This window comes from Stigmatopora argus, chromosome 8 (assembly GCF_051989625.1).
Source record: "Stigmatopora argus isolate UIUO_Sarg chromosome 8, RoL_Sarg_1.0, whole genome shotgun sequence".
Lineage (NCBI taxonomy): Eukaryota > Metazoa > Chordata > Actinopteri > Syngnathiformes > Syngnathidae > Stigmatopora > Stigmatopora argus.
In genome coordinates, this window is record NC_135394.1 from 13,630,789 (window position 1) to 13,655,541 (window position 24,753).

Here is a 24,753-nt window from a genome sequence, read left to right on the forward strand (position 1 = left end):
AAGTACATATATTAAACATGTTTAAGTACATATATTTCATGAGATGTTTTCTTTTTATCCAAAATACATGATTGATATCGGGTCAATTAAAGTGTTACAATACTACATATATACTTTGTATATATGCCAGCTGGATTTACAAACAGTGGAAACTCCCAAAAAACAAGCACACTGTATAGTAAGGCTTTTTTCTTCTTCTTTGAAACATTTTTAAAGTTGTTTAGTAAGGATATCATTAAAAAAAACAAAAAAGGGATGCATATAAGACTCATCTTTGTGTGACTCACTTTTATTGTTTTTTACTAAATCAAATGGCGTCAAAAAAAAACCTCTGCTCTGTGATCAATCGCCGTCAGTGTCTCCGTCAAGGCAAAAAAATAATTTCTGCGTCATCATACATTTTTCCCTGACCATTTATTTAACCGTATGTCCGCAATATGTATGGATTGGAGATCTGTCAGGTAAAGGTCCTTGGCGGAGGCCATTGTTTTTTTTTTGTAAGAGGTCACTCTAAATGCATCCATCTTTTCTTTTCCGTTCTTTTTTTCCCTTCTGGATATCATATCTGTCCGTTAGATTTGGATTTAGTATTCATCCTGAAATGTTCCATGATATTTTTTTCCCCAGCTGGGTTTAAGTCTGGGGATAATCCTTTAGTCCTGCTATACTGGTACGAAAAGTGTACGGTAGTAGTGCTTTTTCATTTGCCATTTTTTGAGACGGATTGTTGTTTTTTTTGCTTTTTTCAAATCATGCAATCACATTTACTGTATGAAATGACTGACTGAGGGTATAGTTTTCAAGGGTGCAGTACCCACTGTCACCATTTAGCTCCGGGGTGGGCAAAGGGTTTGTAGAACCAATGGGGGTTGGGCAAGAGAAGCACCTGACGGCAATCCACTGATTGCACTTGTGGCACACTAGTATTGTGGAAAGCTTTCCTCTCTATGAAAACCTATATTTAGTGGAATAGTTTGAAATGAAAGCCTAGTCTAATGGGATGCTATGCCTTTATATCAAATCAAAAGCCTTTATTGTCATAATACACTGCTGCGTATAATGAAATGGGTGAAATATCATTCAACAAAGGTGCTCTTAAATGAGTCAAAATGGTTAAAAAGTCTGCACTTTGATGGCCAACATTTTCAATGGGTCCAGAAAAAGTCTTGGACTGGCTTTGACAGTTTACACCAGGCAGCTTTTTGTTTTCCAAGCCACAGGTGTCAAAGTGGCGGCCCAGGGGCCAAATCTGGCCCGCCGCATCATTTTGTGCGGCCCGAGTAAGTAAATCATGAGTGCCAACTTTCTGTTTTAGGATCAAATCCAAATGAAGATTATAGATGTATGTTATATTTCCTGATTTTACCCTTTTTAAATCAATGATTGCAATTTTTTATCCATTTTTTTCTGTTGGTGTTTTTAGGTCAAAAGCATTTTGTAAAATCTAAAAATAAATATATAAAAAATATTTCCACTTAAATATTGAATATAATTAAAAAAAGGTTCCATTTGAAATGAAAAACAAATGATTATTAGATGTTTTCCCTTACTAAGAAAAAAAAAGTTCAAATAAACAGTTTTATATCTATAAAAAAATGAATATTTAGGGGTTTTGATCCAATTTAAAAAAAAATCTAAAATGGTCCGGCCCACATGAAATTGAGTTGATGTTATTGCGGCCCGCAAACCAACCCGAGTTTGACACCCTTGTAATCCAAGCCATCCAGAAGTTGAATGGACGGGGGTTGGGCCACTCTGGGTGGTGGCAGCTTTTTCCTCAAGAAATCCAGCATCGACTGAGCTGACTGACAAACTTGAAGCGACGGGGGTTGGGCTACGACAAGCACCTGACGCCAATCCACTGATTGCACATGTAGGACACTAGTATTGTGGAAAGCTTTCCTCTTTATGAAAACCTATATTTTGTGGAATAGTTTGAAATGAAAGCCTAGTCTTATGGGATGCTACGCCTTTATATCAAATCAAAAGTCTTTATCATACCTGTCAACCTCTGCCGATAACTGCCCTTATAAATGATTATGATTCCCCTTACAAACCCCCAAAAAACCTTACAAACACCCTACGACTCGTACGGGTTTGTAAGGTTTTTTGGGGGTTTGTAAGGGGAATCATAATCATTTATAAGGGCAGTTATCGGCAGAGGTTGACAGGTATGCTTTATTGTCATCATACACAGCTGCGTATCATGAAATGGGTGAAATATCATTCAACAAAGGTGCTCTTAAATGAGTCAAAATGGTCAAAAGTCTGCGTTTTGATGGCCAACGTTTTCAAACGGTCCAGAAAAAGACTTGGACTGGCTTGGTTAGTCTACAACAGGGGTCCTCAAGGGCCGCTGTGGGTTGGGCCAGCATTTTGTTCCAAGATATCCGCACAGACACAGAGTTGAAGCAACGGGGGTTGGGCTACGAGGAGCACCTGACGGCAATCCACTGATTGCACTGGTGACATACCAGAGTTGTGGAAAAGTCTCCACTTTAGCAGCCCCGCAGCCACTGCACTTTTAGTGCACAATAGTTTGCCTGATTTAGCCCGTCACACTAAGCTTTAGCAAATCCAGTCTCAAGCGTAATGATCACATACATATATGGGCAAAACGATGGGAAGCTTTCACACGTCGTCGTTGCCGCAAAAAGAACGGTTCCTGCTGTCCATGTTATGGCCAACCGACGGCGACTCATCTGCGAGGACCGCTCAGCTAGGTTTTGCCGATCCACGTGCCGTAGTATTACCGCCAATCGGCCTCCAGGTGTCCCTATCCTAGTAAATTGCTTGAAAACGACACCAACCTTCTCTGCAGTCCTCTTCAAGAGAAAAACGACATGGAAAAAAAGACATAGGAACATAACATAAGTCTTTTTTAAATAGAAAACGACATAGGTTTTTTGGGGAAAAAAGACATAGGAACATAAGTCTTATTTTTAAATAGAAATTGACCGACGGCGGCTCATCTGCGAGGACCGCAGGACCTATGTCGTTTTTGGGGGGGAAAAAGACATAGGAACATAAGTCTTTTTTAAAATAGAAAACGACATAGGTACCTATGTCGTTTTCTATTTTAAAAAATACTTATGTTCCTATGTCGTTTTTTCCCCCAAAAACGACAAAGGTACCTATGTCGTTTTCTATTTAAAAAACTCTTATGTTCCTATGTCTTCCCCCCCCCAAAAAAACGACATGTCGTACCTATGTCGTTTTTTGTTGTTGAAAAAAACGACATAGATACCTATGTCGTTTTTTTGGAAAAAAAGACATAGGTATCTATGTCGTTTTTTTGGGGGGGAAAAAAGACATAGGTATCTACGGTCGGGTTTTTTGGGGGAAAAATAAATAGGTATCCATGTCGGGTTTTTTGGGGGGAAAAAAGACATAGGTATCTATGTCGGGTTTTTTGGGGGAAAAAAGACATAGGTATCTATGTCGGGTTTTTGGGGGGAAAAAAAGACATAGGTATCTATGTCTGTTTTTTGGGGGGAAAAAAGACATAGGTATCTATGTCTGTTTTTTTGGGGGGAAAAAGAAATAGGTATCTATGTCGGGTTTTTGGGGGAAAAAAGACAGGTATCTATGTCAGGTTTTTTTTGGAAAAAAGACATGGGTATCTATGTCGGGTTTTTTTTGGAAAAAAGACATGGGTATCTATGTCGGGTTTTTTTGGAAAAAAAGACATAGGTATGTCGTTTTGGGGGGAAAAAAGACATAGGTATCTATGTCGTTTTTTTGGGGAAAAAATGACATAGGTATCTATGTCGTTTTTTTGGGGAAAAAAAGACATAGGTATCTATGTCGTTTTTTGGGGGGAAAAAGACATAGGTATCTATGTCGTTTTTTGGGGGGAAAAAAGACATGGGTATCTATGTCGTTTTTTTGGGGAAAAAAAGACATAGGTATCTATGTCGTTTTTTTTTTGAAAAAAGGACATAGGAACATAAGTCTTTTTTTTAAATAGAAAACGACATAGGTACCTATGTCGTTTTTTAGAAAAAACGACATAGGTACCTATGTCGTTTTTAGCTCAACAGGTAATACGTTCGCTTACCATGCGAAAGGTAGTCGTATCGAATCTCACATCCTCCAACTTGTCACTTTACAGCTGAAGCGGAAATGTAGTCAGTCAACATTTGACATAGTAGGGAGATGGGTGGGAACTTAGCTCACAAGGTAAGACATCCACTTACCATGCAAGAGGCAGCGGATCGAATCCCACATCCTCCAATTTGAGACTTTAATAACCTGCACAAAAAGCTTACAATTAGACTTGTTTTGAAGAAAAGAAGCCATACTATACATGGGCACCTAAAAAAAATACTATATATGGTCATTTTTTTTGGAAGAAAAAGCCTTACCATTCATCAGAGATGGTCAACTCCAGTCTTTGACAGCCACTATCCAGTCTGTTTTCTTGATCGGAATCAAGCTTGTGGACGGCTTACTGATGACTTGGTCATTTGTAGATGTAGATGGTCGTCCGTCTCTCTGAAAGCCCTACGACTGACTGACTGGCGACCAGTCTGCCTTTCGCCCAACGACAGCTGGATTAAGCTCCAGCAACCCCCGCGACCCTTACAAGGATAGGCGGTATGGAAGACAAATGAATAAAATTCTAACACTTGACCATTCTGGCTACTTTAGTTTTTGATATTTACCTGAAAAATGAACACGAGCTTTGATTCCCTTTTTTTGGCTCAATATACTCGCATTTCTTCCAACATTGACGTTAACTCCTCGTACGCTTTGCAAACACTTGAGTGACTTGACACTTTTTTTGTGTGTGAAATCATATTAGTTAGAGTTTATTTCTCATTTCCCTCTCGTCTGTCCCAAAATGTTAAGGATGGGGAGGTGGACATTTCGGGATGAACCGCTAGAGGGAGACATACAAAAAGTCCACTTGTTTGCAAACTTACACTCATTGGCCCTTTGGGACCACGTCAGAAGTTTCTTGTTCTTTTTAGTCGCATGGCAGGCCTTGCTCCTTTTGCCTATGGGGGGGAGGTGAGTAAATAAATAATCTGGTGGCCATGGATGCTTTTTACACAGCGCCCACGTGGCGTCAAAGCGGGTTAGGGGACGGATTCCGAGCGAACAGCAGAGCAGGGGAAGGCAAGGCACCGTTCTGATCTCCTTACAAACGTTAGTTTTGCGGTTAAGACTCCCACAGGAACACGTTTGGAGGGCGGGGACGCACAGGCAGACCGCTGGCGTCTCGCTTTTTCGGGGTCGGCGTGCCCGACCCGGATCGGAGTCTAATGTTCTTGTTTTTTTTTTTTGGTTTGTTTGTGGAGGCGATGAACCGTATGGGATGGCAGCAATGGTCCTCACAAGGAAAGGATCTCGAATTCTTCGTCCTCGGAGTCGAAGAAGCGTTCTAAGCGGTCGGAATCGGAGAACTCTGAAAACAGAAGGGAAGGAAGAGTTGGAAAACATGACATTCACATCCAAAACATTTCAACTGGTTAAATGTTAGGTGATGACTTGATGATGATTGTTCATTTCATGCTTGTAAGGGAAAAAGAATTCAACTACAGAAATCTGAATAAACAACTTCATGTGAAGAATATGTTTTACACAACAGTGACTATGGCAATAACAACAAAGAAGAAAATGGTTTTTTTGACAAGATTGGCAAAAAGTGAGTTTTTTTTTTTTACCAGGAGTGAGGTTGAGGGCGTCCACGCTGACCATGTGCGACGGCTGACTGTCCGCCAGTTCGAACATGGGCAAACCTCCCCTGTTGCACGATAACTAAACAAACGCACACACAAAATGAGTCATTTTCAGAGCTGAAAAAAGTCAAAAATCATCAATAGAGAATTTTCTGATTTTATGAGCCTTTTTCCTAATGGCAAACACCAGCGAGGCCTACAAAAACAACCGTCCATATTACCGAATGCTTTTCAAATCGTTTCCTTTTTTCAATACAGTGGTACCTCGACATACGATCAGCTCGTGGTACGACGAAAATTTCGATCGAATAATTCGCTGTGTCTAAAATACAGAAATAGCACTCGTTACTGACACTGCGGCGTAAAATACGATGCGCCAAATAGTCGTGAAAATACGGTAAATCGCTGAAAAAAACTTTTTTTAGGTAGTTTTGATACAAAATGCTTAGGTAGTAGTTTAAATAAAAACTGGCGTAATATGCCACGAAAGCTCTGGATTTTTGTCCTAAACGCAAATCCGGAGGGAGGGAAGAAAAAAAAAAAATTCCTCACCCTCCTTATGCGGGCGCACCAGTCGTCAAAGTCGTCCTCGGTTCTGCAGAAGAAACCCTGAAGGACACGAGCCGCGTTATCGGGTGGACGCGGCACCATACCGGGAAGACGTTTCCTTACGGCGGCGATGGACGGGTCCAGTTCGCAGATGTGCATGCGGCAGGGCGGGTGCTGGCAGTGGTAGGTGTCGTCGGGGACCCCCCCGTCGTCGCGGGCTTCCACGGCCGGCTGCGTGGTGTGCGGGTCCAAGTAGATCAGCTCCTCGCCTGCCACGCGCCAGGGATTCAATCAAGCAACCCATCTGGACGTCGGACGGGAGCGCGATGTGGAGGGACGGACGTACCCACGTAGCCGATGAAGAAGTGAGCGCTGTTGGGTTTCCCGCCGATGACACCCAACGACTGAGGCAGCATGAAGCATTGCTGTGTGGTGGTAGCGTGACAATACACTTTACAAATTTGGACTCAAGTACTGCGACACAGAAAAAGCAAGTCAAAACATTTGCCTGGAGCCAGAGGCCCTTTCCTGGAGCTGTCCGGATACTTTTGCAAACTTCACTGTCCATGTATACTTTTGGACACACTGTTTCAGTGGCTCAGGAGCCACACATGGCTCTTTTGATGGGTGAATATGGCTCTACGCTAACCTGTGAGGAGCTAAAATATGGAGTCCCAAATGCACCAATAGGAGCATTGTGTCTAGCGCGGCTTTAATCGTAACTTTTTTTAATTCTACCTCTCATTGATCCTCATGGATTCAGCGTGAAAATGTTGTCAGAGACTTTTTTGTCCTTTAAAAGCCATGAAATGACTAATAAAAGGCACACTTTCATGTATGTTTTCTATTCAATTTTGAGGATCCCTCTCAAATAATAACGTTTGAAAATATGAACAGTTTACAAAAGGTTCCCACCCAACATAGTTTGGCCATCCTTGAGGTGTCCCAATACTTTTGGACACGCGGCGTCAACTGCTAGCGATCGAATGTTCGCTGCTCTCCCAGTCCAAGTGGACTGAACGTCTATCGCCACCAATGGCGGTCAATAAGTTCATACTTCAAAATACGTATGTTTAAAAAAAAAATAAACGCGCGAACGTCACCTTGAGGGTTTGAATGTAGGCGTCGTTGATGTCGCTGAGTCCCAGGCGCAGCGGGATGAGCAGGACGAGCGGTCGCCAGAGTTCGGGGTCCTCCTCGGCCAGCGCGCAGGCGCCCTCGGCGCAGCCGTTGACGTCGCCGTCGTCTCCGCACGCGTCCAGCCACGGCATGCACAGACGTTCTGCGGCGGACGCCGACGGTCACGGCTCTCGCCGTCGTCTTGGCGCGAGCGATCTGCGCCGACTCACTGATCTCCTCGATGACCACCGTGTTGTCCATGGCCACGTGCACCACCAACTTGCTCCACGTGTCAAACACCACCAGCTTCCTGGGCAAAGACGACGAGGAACGGTCGCCAAATGGCTTTTTAATCAGAATCGTTTCGGGTTTAGCAGAACGCTGCGAGTGGTTAGCGCGTTTGCCTCAAGGTTCTGAGGTCAAAGATTTGATCCCAGCTGGGTTCTCACTGTCTGGACTTTGAATGTTCCCCCCACCCAGGCCCGTGTGGGTTTTCTCTGGGTACTCCACATTCCCAAAACATGCATGCTAGGCTGGTTGAACGCTCTAAACGGCCGCTAGGTAGGATGGTGAGCGTGATGGGTTGTTCATCTCATCGTGCCCTGTGATTGGCTGGCAAACAATTCAAGGTGTCACCTCTCTACTTCCCTGTGAGTGAGTTTTTTTCTCCACGTTTTATGCAAGATACGTTTTTTCTTCTTCTCGGGTTTCATTCATAGACGTCAATATATAAATATATTTTGTTAAGCGTTTTATCTGTTTATCTTTTCTCTATTTTGAAGCAAATGAGCGTAACGGCCGCATTGCCTTGTATGTATGTATATATGCGCTTATATATATATGTATGTGTATGTATATATATGTATGTACACGTATGTGTATGTATATATATATATCAGCAACACGCTTATTTATTTATTCATGTATTTATTTATTACCTTACTTATTACCTATCTATTTATGTCTAAAATGCCTTTCCTATTTCTGCATGCTCACCCTCTTGCTACTGTGACAACGAAATTTCCGATTTGATCCAGTAAAAAAAAAAAATACCCTATTTTCACGATTAAGGCGCACATAAAAGTCTTAAATTTTCTCCAAAATAGACAGGGTGTCTTATAATCCAGTGCGCTTTATATATGGACCAATACTAAAATTGTTATCACGATAAAATAAAATAAATCTTTTTTCTTCTTGAGTTTCATTCATAGACGTCCATATATAAACATATTTTGTTAAGCGTTTTATCTGTTTATCTTTTCTCTATTTTGAAGCAAATGAGCGTAACGGCCGCATTGCCTTGCATTATGGCGTCTTGGTCACCTTGCAGTTTCGTGCAAGTTAAGTCTAATTTGTGCCCATAATAACCGTACTCTGCATTCAGTCATCATTTTTTGAGCGACAAATAGGGCATATATGCGAGAAAATATGGTACCTTATTTAAACACTACATACCGTGGCAATCTGTCACGATATAAAATGGACGACATTGCCATAGTCAAAAAGCGACTTACTTGAGAACTTGCGCCACCGTGTTTGGTCCGTACCACTGGCCAATAGGTTTGCCCTCGCCGACTCCCATTTGGGCTGCGGGACGGAGAATGAGCCGACGAACCAGAGCGGGCGCGAGCCGGCGTCACTCACCGATCTGATGTATGGAATAGTAACTGTCCTTCTTATCGATGAAGGCGTTGAGAATGCTAGCGTACTCTTCTCTCTGCTTTTCTTCCAACGACCATCGCCAGTCTGCAAGCGACCATCACACGTGGGGAGTCACGTACGCTTAAACGCCGTCCGGCGCGCCACCGTACGCTACCTCGGCCCAAGTGTCGGCACATGAGCGCCTCGCCCAGGATCATCTGCCCGCACCGCAGCATGCAGCCCCAACCCGTGTCCGACGTGGGCCCCGTCCCGCCTGAGGACGGATGTCCACGGATGCTCAAACTTTGTGGAAAAATGCTTGGACGCCCACTCGGCGCTCACCTATGGGTGGGAAGTTTTTTCTGTACGTGAACCAAAGCCGCGAGGTCACGTCTGACAGGATGTCATCTTTCTCTGTCAGGAAACAATAAATTGGAACGTACGGTTAATTATTATTTCCGTCCCGTATTTTTCGCACGATAAGACGCACTTGAGTATAAGTCGCACTAGCCAAAAAAATACTAAATGAAACGAGAAAAAAATATAAATACATAATGTTACGCAAGTAAGAGTACCGTATTTTCACGACTATATAGCGCATCGTATTTTTAGCCGCAATGTCAGTAACAAGTGCTATTTCTGTATTTTAAACACACAAAGGACGCACCGTTTTTATAGGCGCAGCCAGGCATGGCATATATATATATATGTATATATAATATATGGATGAATATCGAACCGCAATAGCGCTGGCTACGGGAAGCAGCCCCATACTCTATTTCCAGTGCGCAGTGACTGCTGGGATATATAGTTCTTTTGTCAATACACCCAGGATGACGGCAAACACACTAATTTGGTGCTACATGCACCAAATGCACGTTACACCCACACGCTACAAACACGTTTTTAAAAGGGCAATGGAACCAAATTAGTGTGTTGCCGTCATACTGGGTGTATTGACAAAAGAACTATATATCCCAGCAGTCACTGTGCAGTACTTTTTCTACGGGAAAATAGTAGAGTCGGGGGCTGCTTGCCGTAGTTGTCCTATTTACTGATTTATTTTATTTTATCGTGATAACAATTTTAGTATTGGTCCATATATAAAGCGCACTGGATTATAAGGAGCCCTGTCTATTTTGGAGAAAATTTAAGACTTTTATGTGCCCCTTATAGTCGAGAAAATATGGTACACGGGAAGATTATACCTAAAAATAATAGAAAAATAGGGAACAACAGACAAAATAAGCACCTTGTTTTTATAGCTATAGCCTAAAAAACAAGCTGTTGGCGATCTGAGTGGAAAACATAAATAAAAGACATACCGCACCTGAGCTTAATTATGAAAAAAGTGCAATTTATAACATATTTTCCGAATGACAAAGCGTCACCAGAATAATTCTATTTTTTGATCCGATCCGCCTTATGTATGAAACTAATTTTAAGATAGGCCATTCATTGAAGGTGCGCCTCATAGTGCGGAGAGTACGGTAGTTCCAATCTGGCACTTACCTGTGAGTGCGCTATATTCTCTTCCCAAGATCCAAACAGGGTCCGAGGTTTCGGGGAAATCCTCAAACTCGCCGAAACGAAGCGTGTCGTACGTTAAAGTCGCTGAAACATAACATTGAAACATAATCTTAATTTATATGATCATCCAATTGTTTATTAGCTAGCAGGGTAATTATGATGATATAAAATGGTCGACAATATGGACTGTCCACATTGTTCAAATTCCAAGTAATTTGACTTTTCCTTTTCATCCACGTATTGGTTTTATTTCTATTTCTTTTTTAAAGATATTTTAGTTTTTAACTGTTGTTCTGTAATGTCACTTTTATGAATCTTTTTTGCGTTTCTGTTTCTCTTACTGATTTTAATGCGATATAAAGCAATTTGAATTAAATTATGCTACACAAATAAATTGCCTTGCCGTTACTAATTAGCAGCACCCGTCATTTATCAAGTAAATATATTTGTCACCTTTATTTTCTACCATTTGAGAGTTGTCAATTAGCTTTTAGTAATGATGACTGAGCAAACACTCAAATATTACCATGATCAATTCAAGCAGGAACGATTTGTTACGTTTTGACATGTACAATGTGAATACGGATACGAAACACAATACAAGATTATACCTTAATTCAAAAGGAAAAACCAAAATCAAACCAAATAGGACGCTAGCGCAAATTAGCAGTTAGCTTTGGTCATCATTTTAGCAAGGCTAACCCCAACGATGCTCGGGAGTATTTTCGCTCCCAAAGTAAGTTCGTAATCCAAAACTAAGGTTCACTGGAGTAAACTTTTGTCGGTTAGACTTAGCTGTTGTTGTATTATTTTGACACCATTTGTCAAGATTGTTGCTAAAAAATCTCGCCTTACCTGCGTCCATCCCGACGAGCAATGCTAGACTTGTTTTGTTGTTCTCGGACCACTCGGGCCCACCTCGACCAATAGAGAGAGAGGATTCGTGCGGAAGTTGGGAGGAAGGCGGGACTGTAGCGTGAGTAGCCAATAGAATTAGATTCAAGGGCAGCAATGACCAATCAAAAACTGTTGACGTGGGACGGCTGGACAACGCCGTCCAACGCAGGACGGCGCTGTCGCTGGAATCAAAAATTATTTCCTACATCTAAAAGTCTCAAAAATATGTTTCATACTTACTAATTAATCATGTACCAATTTTATTTTTTACCAGGGCTAAATCATATCTTATTGTATAAACATATTACCCCTCGTAGTCGTCGCTTTAAACTTTTTTAGCACCGCCATATTGGTGCAGGCAACATAGACACGTATTGGTCATGAAGGTATGTTAATGTAAGGCTACAACCGCCTCCTGAAAGAAACTCATACGATAAAAAGATGTCAGGAATTTATAATTTATTAACAACTTATTTGACAAATATTCCTGTTACTACAGTAAAAAAAGTGAAAAGTGCTCATCTTTCTATCAAATCTACAACAACGTAGGAAAGGAAGACTACTTTTTTTTTTCATCCTTACCAAACAACAAATGGCAGTACCAGGAAACGCTTGAAAAATAAAACAAAACACTGTAATGATTCATGTAGACGAAATAAAAAGGTGCAGAAAGTGCAGTGATTCATCATGTTTCAGTGTCATTGGCGAGGATAGACATCGGAAAAAGGACATCTATCTAAATTCTATTACACATACTATATTGTCTACGGTGGACTCTTTTGACTGTACGTGATTGAAAATTCAATCCTTCACTTGTCCCTGAGGAGGTAAAGCACCCCAGCCTTGACGTAGTGTCCAAAGGTACACAGAGACAACACCAACCAATGGGAACGCAAACCAACCTCCGTGCTCACCACACATTTCGTCAGGTCCACCTAAACAACAACAATAAAAGCAACACTTTATAGTTCACGCTAAGGATGATATCGGGATTAATCGGGATGGCCACACTTTGAAACTGTTTTCAGACCCTGCCTCTTATAAACGCAACATAAAAGTCCAAATTCCAAAGTGAAACGTACCCATCCTCCTCTGCGTTTCAGCCACGTGGACAGACTTTTGCGGACAAACTCCCCCATGCAGTCCACGATGGTATGGACCATGGCAGGGTGGCCGTGGCGAACGCAGTCCACGGCAAGGGAACCGGCAACCGCGTACAAAGACACCACCTTACCCCAAGTCACACCTGGGCAAACACACGTGGAATTTTGACACCCTGAAATTGAGAACATGGTCTAAATATGGTTTCATTTGGAGGGTTATCCTGTCTAATAGCTAAAAACAGAGTAAAAAGCTACCGTATTTTCACGACTATACGGTGCATCGTATTTTTAGCCGCAGTGTCAATAACGAGTGCTATTTCTGTATTTTACACACACAAAGGACGCACCGTTTTTATAGACGCAGCCAGGCATGGCAAAACATGTATCTATGTATCGATGTATACAGGCCACAATCCATTCGCAAATAGTAGCTAGCAGCTAGCGTAACTTTTCCAACGCTGCTTTCCATGCTTCGTAAAGCTGTGTTGATGTTGATGTATACAGGCCACAATCCATTGGGTGTATTGACAAAAGAACTACATATCCCAGCAGTCACTGCGCAGTACTTTGTCTACGGGAAAATAGTAGTCGGTGTACCCTATCGACTGATTTATTTTATTTTATCGTAATAACAATTTTAGTATTGTCCATATATAAAGCGCACTGGATTATAAGGTGCCCTGTCTATTTTGGAGAACATTTAAGACTTTTATGTGCGCCTTATAGTCGTGAAAATATATAAAATGGCTTCAGTATTAGCTTGAAGAATCATACTTTCTTCATTCTTTCTGTTTTAGTCATGCTAGAACGATTGTCGGCTGCCCTGGAATGAAAAGTAATGCATTCCTCTCATCTTACATCAGTTTCAATAAAGCAGGAAGTAGCTTTCCCTGAAACAAGGGAGATCTTCTATTATTTCTGCTCACAGCGGAGCCTTGGCTGAGTTCCGGGGCGCTTGTGATGCCAGAACTGGCAGAAGTTTCTGGGGCAGAACAAAGTGCCTTTATCTGCTTTTTTTCCTCAGATGGATGAGCGAGGTTAAATGTTCTGTTGGAATGGAATGGGCAAACCAACTGAAAAAAGAGCAGAGTGAATGTCTGTTGTAAAAGCCTCTCTGCGATGTTTAGACATCCTGAATTTCACTTCCCATAAACACTCTTGACTCGTCCGTGGTTAAATCCAGGGTGACGCCACTTTTCTCGGCTTATTTTTACGGGAAGACTGCAGATTTTCAAGACTAAGACTTTAGAATGGAAAAAAAAGTTGACTTTTATCTTCACTTGAAGTCAATTTTTTTACTTCTATCGCACTCAAATACATTCATTTTCCGTACCACTTATCCACACAAGGGTCGCGGGGGGTACTGGAGCCTATCCCAGCCAACCACACGCTGGTTTAAGCGCAAAAGTGAATGAATGAGTAACCAAGTGGTGGGCTCACCTGTGGAAAAGATGTCGGCGGCCACGGCCAGGAAGGCGTCCGTCACCACGCTTTCCGAGGCCACCGTGATGTTGAGCTGTCGCGCAACGTTGCGATAAACGCTGGGGCGAAGATACTCCAACTCGTCCCCTAAAAATGCAAACATGACACCATAAAGGACTTAAAGCGAAATAAAGCCATTTGTCAATAGATTCAATCCAATGGAAATATAAACTATATAGAAGTTAACATTGGAAAATAATACACTACATCTATGGTAAAGCCAGAACATTACCATTATGAAAAAGGGGAAAAAATCTGCATGCTTCAGTAATCATATTTTGTGCATGAGTTGTTGATTATTTCAGTCATTTTGACAGCTCTATTAGGCAGCCATTAATATTTTTTTTGATAATCATAATCCTCTTCTCCCCCTCCTAATTAATTACTTTTTTTATCCATAAATGTTTTTACTAAAAAAAAATACTTTTCCTTCCTAATCTTTGTAAATGACTATATATTAGATATACATTAAAACAAATTTTAAAACAAGACAATATTCATTTTGGTATTTTTAAAGAAAATCAGAAAAATCTGCGGTAAAAAAAAAAATCCAAAATAAAATACTTACTATTAACAGGCTAAAAAAATGATTTGGATTATTTTACTTCAACTGTGTCTCTTAACTATTAATCGACTATCAATATAATTAATGAAATGATCGCCGATTAATCGCAGAGGTCCAGTTCAGTCAATTGCAGGGCACATAGAACAGTTCCAGTCAAAGTCAGGACACTTATAGAAAAAAATGGTCATGTTAATAAATATGAGGACACAATTTGAAAATGACTGGTCATCATTCACTGTCAGTGCATAAACAAAGGACTGGTCGCTGTTCAATATCACTTCACGTGATGTCAAGATAATAACAATTTTGGATTTTTCATGCTAGTTTTCAATTTGATTGTATTCTCCATAATTTACCTAGTTTTCAAAGCGAATTTTCTTGTCATTTTTCAAAGTATTAGTGTTACATCAGTTTTTTTAGGGTTTTCTTGCATTGGGTTGTTTAGGAATAACATGATTCCAAAAGAAATTAATTATCTTAAAAAGAATAATAAAAAAAAGTATTTAGTCATTATGACGTGTAATATTCGATGCAAAATATATATATTTTTAAAAAAAGTTCAGTACTCGGAAGATGCTCACCCAACCACAAGAGCACCGCCGACACGTCGCTTTGCGTCCCCCACCAAGAGGCGAGTTGGTCGGGCTTGGACCAGCCGATGCCAGCGCGACCCAACCTGGATTGGATGTAGTCCCGGCAGAGCGCTTTGGCTTGGGACACCAACTCCTTGTCGGTGGGCGAGCGCTCGAACACCTCGGCGGCGAACACGGAAGAACGGCGTAACATCTCCATGTCTCCCGGGGAGAGCCGCCCCAAGCGAAGCCGCCTCCGTGTGCCTGCCAGGCGGCCACGGCAGCGCGCGGACTCCGCTCACCTTCCGCTTCTTCCTGGGGGATTGTGGCGACAATTTACGAGGTGACGGTGTGGTTTTTTTTGTTATGAAATGTCATGCAAATGTCTAAGTTTGCTTTTCGTCACGAATATGGACCAAGAGGGGAGAAAAGAAAAGTTGTCGTACTTGGTAGTTTCCTTGTAAGGACACTTTTTAAAAGTCTGGATCGAGGCAGGAAGTAGTGGCTTGGGATTTCAAAACAAAGCGAGTACTATTAGGATTTGAACGTCGATTGCAGTGGAGATTTGTTTGAGAATCTTTTTTTCCAGAATAAAATTCATTTTTCAGGTGTTTCATTTATTTGTGAATCGCAGTAGCTTTAAAATTGACATTAGAAAATCAAGTTAAAAAAAGTGAAAAGAATGAAGACATGAAAAAAGAGATTGTTATTACTATAAAAGTAAACTTTAAAGGTTTGGACAAAAGTACTTCTTGGTTGTATTTTATCTATTCTTTTGTAACAGTCTAATTTTCACGACATTTGTAAATTAAAATGTTTTCAAAAAGTGAAACAAAACCCAACACTAGAAAATAAAATGATTAGTGCTGATTGGACACTTACATCTCATTAAAATGTAATATTCTTTATTCAATATGAAAGTGAAATATAGTTCAGTACCGTTAAAAACCAAATCAATGTCAAATAAATAAACAACTATAGCTGAAAACACAATATCTCCGATTTGAAGAAGAAAAAAAATCATAATAATACAGTTTTAGTCTGAAATGATTTTTTTAATTATTTGACGGCAATTTAAAAAGGAATCAAAGGGGTAGTCTAAATCACAGAGCTCCCCCCACACACAGCACGTACGCACACGCACTAAACAATAAATAGACGGCTAGAACGATCACGTCCACGGACGCCGATAGACGTCGGATCCGTTCGAACAAATGTTCGTGTGTCCGTCGCCGTCACTGTCGACCCAATACCGACGCGTTCAAGCTTCTCATTTGCACCTTCGGGAACCTTCTTGGCCGTAGTCGTTTCTCAGCTCCTCCCACTTTAAGACCTGCTCCATCCTTGTCGCTAAATTGGTCCTTTAAAACTTGAAAACGCCTCCCAGGGAAATCAATGTTAAGGTGGTTAACGGAGGGAGGGGCGGAAGCCGACCGACCGGTCCACGTCATTTGATGTTAATCTCGGCCGGGGGGACTCCGGCTTGGGAGGGGACCAGCAGGTTGACGCGACCGGTGGCGGTGGCGGCGCTCTTGATCACTTCCATCCACCTGAGAGCACAAAACCACAATAGAGAAGAGTTACCGTATTTTTCATAATAAAAGCCGCTCGTTTTTCACTGACTTTCAATTCTTTAACTCAGGGGTATCAAACTTGGTACTCGGTCGTTTGGTCGCCGATCTTTTGGTCGCCCGGAAGGTAAGTGATAATTACCATTTAAATCGTTGCTCAAATTCCCTAAATACAAACTGTGAATTACTATTTAGTCATACTTAATGCCCTAGTAATTATTAGGCTAAAGAAAAGCTCCAAATTTCCCGGACTTTTATTGTTTTTTGTTGGAGAACTTGTTAAGACCCTGACGGACGTAGCTTCTTAAAAGGGACAACGCATGTACATACAAACTCAGGCTCAGTGAAACTGCTCAGGGCCATTGTTGGCTTTTATTGATGCGTAGACCGTGTTGTTTTACCTTGTTTTGTCGCCGGTCTTTTGGTTGCCCGTTGTTTGGGTCCGGGCGACCAAAAGACCGGAGACCAAACGACCGCACACGGTCAAACTTGGGTTGGTTTGCGGGCTGCATTAGCGTCAACTGCATTTCATGTGGGCCGGACCATTTTAGATCTAATATTTAGATTTTTTTTTTTTTATTGGATTAAAAGAACTGGATCAAAAGCCCTAAATAGTCCGTTTTTATAGATCTAAAGCAATGTTTATTTGAGGGAATATCTTGTAAAAATATTTTTAAATATACATATTTTATTTTGTTTATGTAAAAAAGCAGATATCCATGAATATTCTTTGTTTTTATTTTTTTCATTTATTTTCCATACTGCTTATCCTCACAAGGGTCACGGGGGGTGCTGGAGCAAGTGGGGGGCATCCTGAATTGGTGAGAAGCCAAGCGCATGGCACAAGGAGACAAGCAACCATCCACGTTTGGGGCAATTTTGAGGGTTCAAACAGCCTGCCATGCATGTTTTTAGGATGCGGGAGGAAACCGGAGTACCCGAAGAAAACCCACAAGAACATGCACATCCCATGCAAAAAGGTCCGAACCTGGGATTGGACCCTCGATCTCATTACCATGATGCTGACGCGCTAATTATCCAGTTTTTTTTTTAATTTATATCAAGTTTGAATTTTTACTGACCTTTCAAAGGTGTATTCGCTTTCGGCCCGGAAGAAGTAGACGTGCGACTTAAACTGCAGCTTGAAGACGTAATCCTTGTGGATGGCGTCCGCCTCCTCCGGCGTGCTCACTTTGTAGCCCAGCAGGGGCAGGCTTGCCAGTGGGAAGTCATCCTGTGGACAGTCAACAAAATATTCTCAAAGCCTGAAATATTTCAGCACAAAAAAAAAAAAACAATCATGGTGTGTGTGTACCGACCTGGTGGGTCTTATAGAAGAACAGGCAGAAGTTGGTGAAAACGACCCAGAGTTTTTGCCATCCGTTGCTGTTCTTAAACTTCCTCAGGAGGTACCCCGACAATTGGTTCTGCGGATCAATTCACAGCGTGCGTATAAAAATTTCAGCTACACATTATGGAAAAGTATTGCATGGATGCAACAGCCAATGATACAGCAGTAGAAAACATTAAGCCCTCTGCCTCAGTTATAGCTCAACAAAGTTACACCCATTAAAGTGTGTGTATCGTAAGTTCATTTAAGTTACCGTATTCACCCGCCCCAACGTATACCGCACCCTTAAAATGGTTCAATTTTACAATTTCTCACGTATAAGCCGTCCCCTGATTCACAATTTTCACCTCCATTTTCATGGTTTTAATAGGGAGTACAAATGTCTTACTTTGAAGGGAAAATTCTAAGAAAAATCATCGCATGTGGTATTTCTGAGATACTGTATAAATCAAAAGCACATTATGAGGGTCAATATGATAAGAAATTAATTCATCCACTAATGGTTGTTTTCTTACTGCAAAACAGAAAATACCCAACAAATAGTAAATGTTACTTTGCCCACATCTACTGGTGAAAAAGAATATAGCAAGTCTTGTGCATATATAAGTTGCACGTACCCTTGATTCAGTCATCATTTTTTTGAGTTACAAATACGGCTTATATGCGAGAAAATACGGTAAATTAAGGACCACTTCCGGCCCACGGGCCGCACCTTTGACATCCCTAATCTACTCTAAGGCAGTGTTTTCCAACCAAATTGCAAGAAGTCATACAATGTAATATTCAGAGAGAAAAAATTAATATGAATAACGATTAAAATTGAACTATTACAAGGTCGAAATCAAAATATGATCAACGTTAAATTATAGATTATAATATTACAAGATTCAAATTTTCTTATTTTTCTCTAACATGAACTGGAAGTTATTTTGGTTTTTAAGGCATCAACTTTTGGCGACATGAAGTCTGGGTGAGCACAACATTCATTTTTTGTTGCGTAATACGTATTAGGAGATTTAAGTAATATTTGGAGAAAAGTCATAAAATTATGCTTATTTTTGCATCACTTGAACTGGAAGTTCTTCATGGTCAACTTTGACATCAGGTCAGTGTGAAAAATTACATTTTGGAATAATTGTGGAGGTTTATGTGATTCCTGCTGATAAAACTTTGATGAGAATGACTATTGTTAATATAGGCGACATGGTTTTAAATGAAAATATTTTCACATGGTGGTGTCCCCTGAGTTTTTTTTTCAATGCAAAAAGTGTGCCGCAGCTCAAAAAGGGTTGGGAAACACTGCTCTAAGGGCTGTACCTGGTTCATGCGCAGGTAATCGGTTAGTGACAGGTTCTGGTTGCGGTACCAGCAAACGTGTGTGATGGTGTTCGGTCTCTGGCCCTGACCCAGAAGGTACCGAGGAGGCAGCTCGGGTGACGCGGAAGGAGAGACTGAACGCAACAGGCGGGGGGGGGGGAGGACAGGAATAAAGAGGAAGAACAAGTATTAGTTGGATACACCCAAGAGAAATAGTGTTAGTGTGTTATAAGGGAAAAGTAAGGAAGAGTTGGAAAGCTACGTGGGATAGGAAGAGGACAGGTTTAGGTCACATGGGGGAATAAAAAAACACTGAAAGCTCCCACGTGTCACAAAAATGTTAGAATATTGTTAAGCGTGGAAAAGAAGCATGTGCCAGGCAGTCGTAATCCGACGGCAGTACCTCCACAGCCAAACTGTGGTCCGACATGGACACGCTGGTGTTGCGGTGCCAGCACACGTGCATGGTGGTGTTGGCGCGGTGGTGGTGCGCCTGCTTGTCCAGAGACGTGCGAGACGAGTTCATTTCGTCCTCTGACTCCTGCTCGAGAGAAACCTCGTCCGAAGAGCCTGAGAATGGGCGGGAGGGGTGGAACGTTGGGATCAGGGAAGGATTTCGGGAGGGAAGTCAGCTAAAAGGAGGGTTGCTAGCACACCAGACACTTCATTTGGTACACCTGCATGGTATGACCCAACTCTGATGTGAGTGTGGCACGTGTGCTGACTGATATGACCTTATAAATTGCCAAAACATGAAGATAAATTTCTTCTTTGGCAATTTTTATTTTTTTTATTTTTTAAGGTTACATACTCTGAAGTGCTGTTTTTTTCAATCTAATGATGTGGAACAGCCACTAGATGATCCTAAACCAGGGGTGCTCAACACGTTGATTGTGAGCTACCAGTTGATCGCTAAAGGTACTATTGGTAGATTGTATGACAGTAAGATTTGATCCAGTAAAAAAAAAAAATAATTACCGTATTTTCACGACTATAAGGCACACATAAGTCTTAAATTTTCTCCAAAATAGACAGTGCGCTTTATAATCCAGTGCGCTTGATATATGGACCAATACTAAAATTGTTATCACGATAAAATAAAGTTAATCAGTCGATAGGGTACACCATCCTCAACAGCTCTCACAACTACGGCAAGCAGCCCCCATGCCTGGCTGCGTCTATAAAAACGGTGCGTCCTTTGTGTTTAAAATACAGAAATAGCACACGTTATTGACATTGCGGCTAAAAATATGATGCGCCGTATAGTCGTGAAAATACGGTTATTGGACCTGAGCTGGGAAACAGCGCCATTGCGAGTCCAAGCATGATTACTACTTGTCTACACTATTTTGGGTCCTGCTGCATGAGGAATATCATCAGCATACGTAATTTATGAACATTAAAACATAAGGGGGTGAAGACATTTGGGCAAAACTACAACAATCCACCCGTCTCCAACCAATTGGAAAGCATAATTTATTCGCTATTGGCCATGCAGGTGTTCTTAATTAAGTGTCCAGGTGTCACAGGTTACGTGACTCAATTAATTGCTCTCTTACGATTGGAGTGGTCGGAGAGACTGCTGTCCAGGAAGATGCTGGACTTCTCCTGAGACTTCTTGGCCAAGTCTATGGCCATGTTGAGATCCTCGATCCACTTGCTCATCTCCACTTTGGAGCTGCGTGAAGACAAAACATGACAAAACGGAAGCGGCGTCACGGACGGACGGGAAGGGGCGGCGCCGACCTAGCCGCCACGACGATGGTTCTGTGTGCAGAGTAGATGGTGAAACAGTGAGGGACCGCCCACTCTTTTTCGCTCTCTTCCACCTATAAAGACCACAAAAAAAATCGATTTTCAATGATGCAAAATTGCTGTCTGGGAAAAAGAGGACAAAATTGTTCATCGGGTGTCCAAATGAGCTGACCTCCAGCTCGTCAGACTTACCGGAGCGTCCAAAATTATGAGCTGCGGCCAGCGAGTAAAAGTGGAAACATGCATAAAAATCTGCACTTCAACCTTCCTCGTGCACGCGATACTCACAATCATGCCATGGAGGGGGAGCTGGCCGTGCACTTTGAACTGATTGGTCGCCGTGACGCCTTTGCTGGTATAGAGGAGCATGTCGGAGAACTGATGGATGAAGGAAACAACGCAAAGGATAAAGAGTAAAGGCTGTTATATGTGCTTTCCACAAATAGTATCCAGATATTCATCGGTTTTGGAAAGGAGAATGATTACCGTATTTACCCCACTATAAAGGCACACCTTCAATTAATGGCTTATCCTAAAATTTGTTTCTTATAAAGGCAGACCAGATTATAAAATGTAGTATTAGGGGATTGTGTTATACAACCACTAGATGGAGCTGTAGTAATAGTGGTTAAGAGTTGTGCTAAAGGATTTCATACATTGATTAACCAATATTGACCCACATTTATATACAGGACGCATCAGATTGTAAGGCGCACGGCTTTTGAGAGACCTGAAGTTTTTTAGCTGCGCCTTATAGTGCGGAAAATACACAAAGTATCAGTGCCATTGAGGGTGATAAGCATCCAATCCATTTGAACTGAGCTGATGAGTTAAAAGGTGGCAACGATAACCACTTTTTACAGTAGCTTACACAGTAAAGCTAGCAAAAACAGAGACAAAAATGCTAAGCTGTTAGTTTATGAAGAATTCAAGGTTTATGATGACTGAGTAAATAAACATTTCTCCTTACCAGGAAGAACATTCTTTGCTGCAGGCCCTTCTTGGTCAGCTTGTAGAGGCATCCCTCCCGAATAAACTCCTTAAAAGAGAAAAACGGAGTAAACAATGGACTAAGGGGGCTAAAGATGGAAATTAGCCATGGGCTACAATCTTACATATTTAAGTTCATTACCATGAATATAAATGTTCATTAATATGTCCTGTCCACTATCAAATAAATCTAACTCAAACAATCTCCACATTTGGTTTGGCGTGCAATCCGCCACTTTTAGAAATTCCACTTGAAAGTAGCTTCCCTCCCTTCACGCATTTTTTCCAATTCTGTATTTTTATTCTATTGGATTCTACTCCGATTTGAAACCTAATCTGATGTGAAATACTAATACTTGAATTCGGTGTATAAAAGTTTTTTTTTTTTTTTTATGGAGGGGCATTATTACTACAATGGACTCTCAAATCTCTATCTGTGATTGGCTGGCCCCCGGCCTGGTGCCCACAGTTGGTTGAGATAGCCTCCAGCACCCCCCACGGCCCTTGTTAGAATAAGTGGTACGAAAAATGGATGACTGAATAAATTGCATATTAATATACCGTATTTTCACGACTATAAGTCTTAATTTTTTTATTATCCAGTGCGCTTTATATATGGACCAATACTAAAATTGTTATCACGATAAAATCAAATAAATCAGTGGATAGGGTACACCATCCTCTACAGCTCTCACAACTACGGCAAGCAGCCCCCGACTACTATTTTCCCTGTAGAAAAAGTACTGCGCAGTGACTGCTGGGATATATAGTTCTTTTATCAATACACCCAATGGATTGTGGCCTGTATACATCGACATCAACACAGCTTTACGAAGGGTGGCAGGCAGCGCCGGGCTAGCTACTATTTGCGAATGGATTGTGGCCTGTATACATCGACATCAACACAGCTTTACGAAGGGTGGCAGGGAGCGCCGGGCTAGTTATGCTAGCTACTATTTGCGAATGGATTGTGGCTGCCTGGACGAACGTATAAAACTTCGGACACAGAAAATGAGGACTTTGATGGATTTGTGGGTGATGATGAGGCGAGTACATTGTAAAATGGCGAAATAAAGTACAGCCGGACTCAGTTTTGCTTCCGTTGCCTTTTTAAAAACGTGTTTTTAGCGTGTGGATGTAGCGTGTATGTTTAAGCTGGTGTATGTTTTGCCATGCCTGGCTGCGTCTATAAAAACGTTGCGTCCTTTGTGTGTGTAAAATACAGAAATAGCACTCGTTATTGACACTGCGGCTAAAAATACGATGCGCTGTATAGTCGTGAAAATATGGTATATACGCAGACAAAATCTTATAAGATTTAAGCTATAACTCTACATTTTGTATAAAAAAAAATAGATTTTCTGTATTTGCCGATACCACACGGCTAAGTGTGGGAATCTACATCGGAACCCCAAAAAAAAAAGATAATTGTTGCCAAACTAATCACGACCATAACAATCGCCCAGGCATATTTTAGATCCTTTAAGACGAGACTTGAATCCCCAACTCACCCGGCCAGGTGTCGTCAAATTGTCGATCCCGATGAGGTCTCGCTGCAGCTCAGTAAGCTTCTGGAAGTTCTCCAGGCGGATGAGGCTGCTCTGAAGTTGTGCCGCGATCTCCGCCACCTCCTTTAGCGCTTCTGCACACACACGAGATGACAAACGGCTAAATTGACTGACACCGAGAGAGCGGACGTCCGTCACTTTGTTTTTTTCGTTTGCGTGTGTGCGTTCACCTTTGCAGTCGGTGTGATGGCGGTGCGCGGAGCCGTAGTGCTTGCACAGACGTTCCAGGATGAGCTTGTAGTGCATGAGGCGCTGGATGGGCTTGAGGAGGAAGGTGTTGAGTGGCAGGTAGCACACCTTCTGGAGCTCAAACTCCTTGTAAACCGTCTCCAGCTTCTTCAGGCGCTTGCTGGCCTTTTCCAGCTCTGTCAACACCTCGTCGTGCTTCTGCAAGTAGCTGGTGAAGCCCTGGTGGGAATGATTGAAGGCAGAATTACACTTGGCCCGCTCGGTTGAGGAAAATGGTGGAGTCTCACCTTGAGAGCGGACATGTTCTTCAGCATCACATCGCCGATCCTCTGGTAGTCGCCTTTGACGTGTGCGTTAGAGCGACCCTCCCTGCAGGGTATAATAAAAGCAAATGTGGGTATCTCATGTGTGGTATTAACAGAGACAAACGTCCAATCAAATTTGAGCTTAAATAATTTCTAGCTACTCCCTTAGTGAAGGCAAAAATATGTAAAAATGTATTTTTTCCTTTAAAAAAATTTTTTTTCTTTATTTTTTTTTTAAAATTCTAGCTACTTTGCACTTTTTTTCTTCACAAGTTGGTTGCCAAAAAGAAAAAAAATAGATAAAAATAATAAACTAAATCTCATACAAAACAAAAAATTAAATTGTTTTTTTTAAATACCAAAAAATATTTTTTCTTTTCTTTATTATTATTTTTTAAATTCTAACCACTTTGCACTTTTTTTTCCACAAGTTGGTTGCCCAAAAGAAAAAAACAGATAAAATTGAATAAAAATAATTTTGAAAAAATATAAATAAATAAACTCAATCTCATTCAAAACAAAAAAAAATAAACAAAAATAAATGTTTTAAAAATACCCCAAA

General features: G+C 41.4%; 3 protein-coding genes across 7 annotated transcripts in view; all 3 read right to left on the reverse strand.

Moving 5' to 3' along the window:
- Positions 1-2,197: 2,197 nt before the first annotated feature.
- Positions 2,198-11,500, reverse strand: atg4b (autophagy related 4B, cysteine peptidase). Of its 2 annotated transcripts, XM_077607868.1 has the most exons (16): positions 11,382-11,500; positions 10,509-10,610; positions 9,339-9,410; positions 9,172-9,270; positions 9,000-9,101; positions 8,870-8,942; positions 7,586-7,665; positions 7,340-7,518; positions 6,583-6,661; positions 6,360-6,505; positions 6,240-6,296; positions 5,673-5,766; positions 4,368-5,413; positions 4,200-4,254; positions 4,061-4,114; positions 2,200-2,825 (listed from the first exon to the last, which is right to left on the reverse strand). In XM_077607868.1, the coding sequence occupies exons 1-13, from the start codon at positions 11,389-11,391 to the stop codon at positions 5,340-5,342; spliced, it is 1,167 nt and encodes a 388-aa protein (XP_077463994.1). In that variant the 5' UTR covers positions 11,392-11,500; the 3' UTR covers positions 2,200-2,825; positions 4,061-4,114; positions 4,200-4,254; positions 4,368-5,339. The 2 variants fall into 2 exon arrangements, with proteins under 2 accessions (XP_077463996.1, XP_077463994.1); XM_077607870.1 differs by lacking the exon at positions 11,382-11,500 and having other exon boundaries at positions 2,198-2,825; positions 9,172-9,299; positions 10,509-10,541.
- Positions 11,501-11,865: 365 nt separating this feature from the next.
- Positions 11,866-15,654, reverse strand: boka (BCL2 family apoptosis regulator BOK a). Of its 3 annotated transcripts, XM_077607397.1 has the most exons (5): positions 15,592-15,654; positions 15,155-15,460; positions 13,967-14,095; positions 12,506-12,699; positions 11,866-12,358 (listed from the first exon to the last, which is right to left on the reverse strand). In XM_077607397.1, the coding sequence occupies exons 2-5, from the start codon at positions 15,363-15,365 to the stop codon at positions 12,233-12,235; spliced, it is 660 nt and encodes a 219-aa protein (XP_077463523.1). In that variant the 5' UTR covers positions 15,366-15,460; positions 15,592-15,654; the 3' UTR covers positions 11,866-12,232. The 3 variants fall into 3 exon arrangements, with proteins under 3 accessions (XP_077463523.1, XP_077463524.1, XP_077463522.1); XM_077607398.1 differs by having other exon boundaries at positions 12,506-12,669; positions 15,155-15,631; XM_077607396.1 differs by having other exon boundaries at positions 15,155-15,631.
- Positions 15,655-16,028: 374 nt separating this feature from the next.
- Positions 16,029-24,753, reverse strand: part of farp2 (FERM, RhoGEF and pleckstrin domain protein 2) — a 29,708-nt gene continuing 20,983 nt past the window's right edge. The window contains exons 17-27 of one of the 2 annotated variants that reach the window (XM_077607394.1): positions 24,174-24,255; positions 23,868-24,105; positions 23,641-23,771; positions 22,110-22,178; positions 21,428-21,517; positions 21,131-21,213; positions 20,944-21,062; positions 19,385-19,518; positions 18,036-18,143; positions 17,799-17,950; positions 16,029-16,695 (exon numbers count right to left, since the gene is read on the reverse strand). In XM_077607394.1, coding sequence (XP_077463520.1) covers positions 16,593-16,695; positions 17,799-17,950; positions 18,036-18,143; positions 19,385-19,518; positions 20,944-21,062; positions 21,131-21,213; positions 21,428-21,517; positions 22,110-22,178; positions 23,641-23,771; positions 23,868-24,105; positions 24,174-24,255 — 1,309 coding nt within the window. In that variant the 3' untranslated portion in view covers positions 16,029-16,592. Of the gene's footprint in view, positions 16,696-17,798; positions 17,951-18,035; positions 18,144-19,384; positions 19,519-19,787; positions 19,955-20,943; positions 21,063-21,130; positions 21,214-21,427; positions 21,518-22,109; positions 22,179-23,640; positions 23,772-23,867; positions 24,106-24,173; positions 24,256-24,753 lie in introns of both variants that reach the window. The other variant, XM_077607393.1, reaches the window with a different exon arrangement.

What these genes read in the sequence shown, in the direction of transcription:
- boka (XM_077607397.1), bottom strand. Translation starts at nt 15,365, where the DNA reads ATGGAGATGTTACGCCGTTCTTCCGTGTTCGCCGCCGAGGTGTTCGAG. An exon ending in GGCGGTGCTCTTGTGGTTGG is followed by an intron (nt 14,096 to 15,154) that starts GTGAGCATCTTC and finishes TTGCATTTTTAG; the next exon opens with GGGACGAGTTGGAGTATCTT. An exon ending in TGAAACGCAGAGGAGGATGG is followed by an intron (nt 12,359 to 12,505) that starts GTACGTTTCACT and finishes GTTGTTGTTTAG; the next exon opens with GTGGACCTGACGAAATGTGT.
- atg4b (XM_077607868.1), bottom strand. An exon ending in ACGGTGGCGCAAGTTCTCAA is followed by an intron (nt 7,666 to 8,869) that starts GTAAGTCGCTTT and finishes GTCTTTGCCCAG; the next exon opens with GAAGCTGGTGGTGTTTGACA. An exon ending in GGTGGTCATCGAGGAGATCA is followed by an intron (nt 7,519 to 7,585) that starts GTGAGTCGGCGC and finishes CGTCCGCCGCAG; the next exon opens with AACGTCTGTGCATGCCGTGG.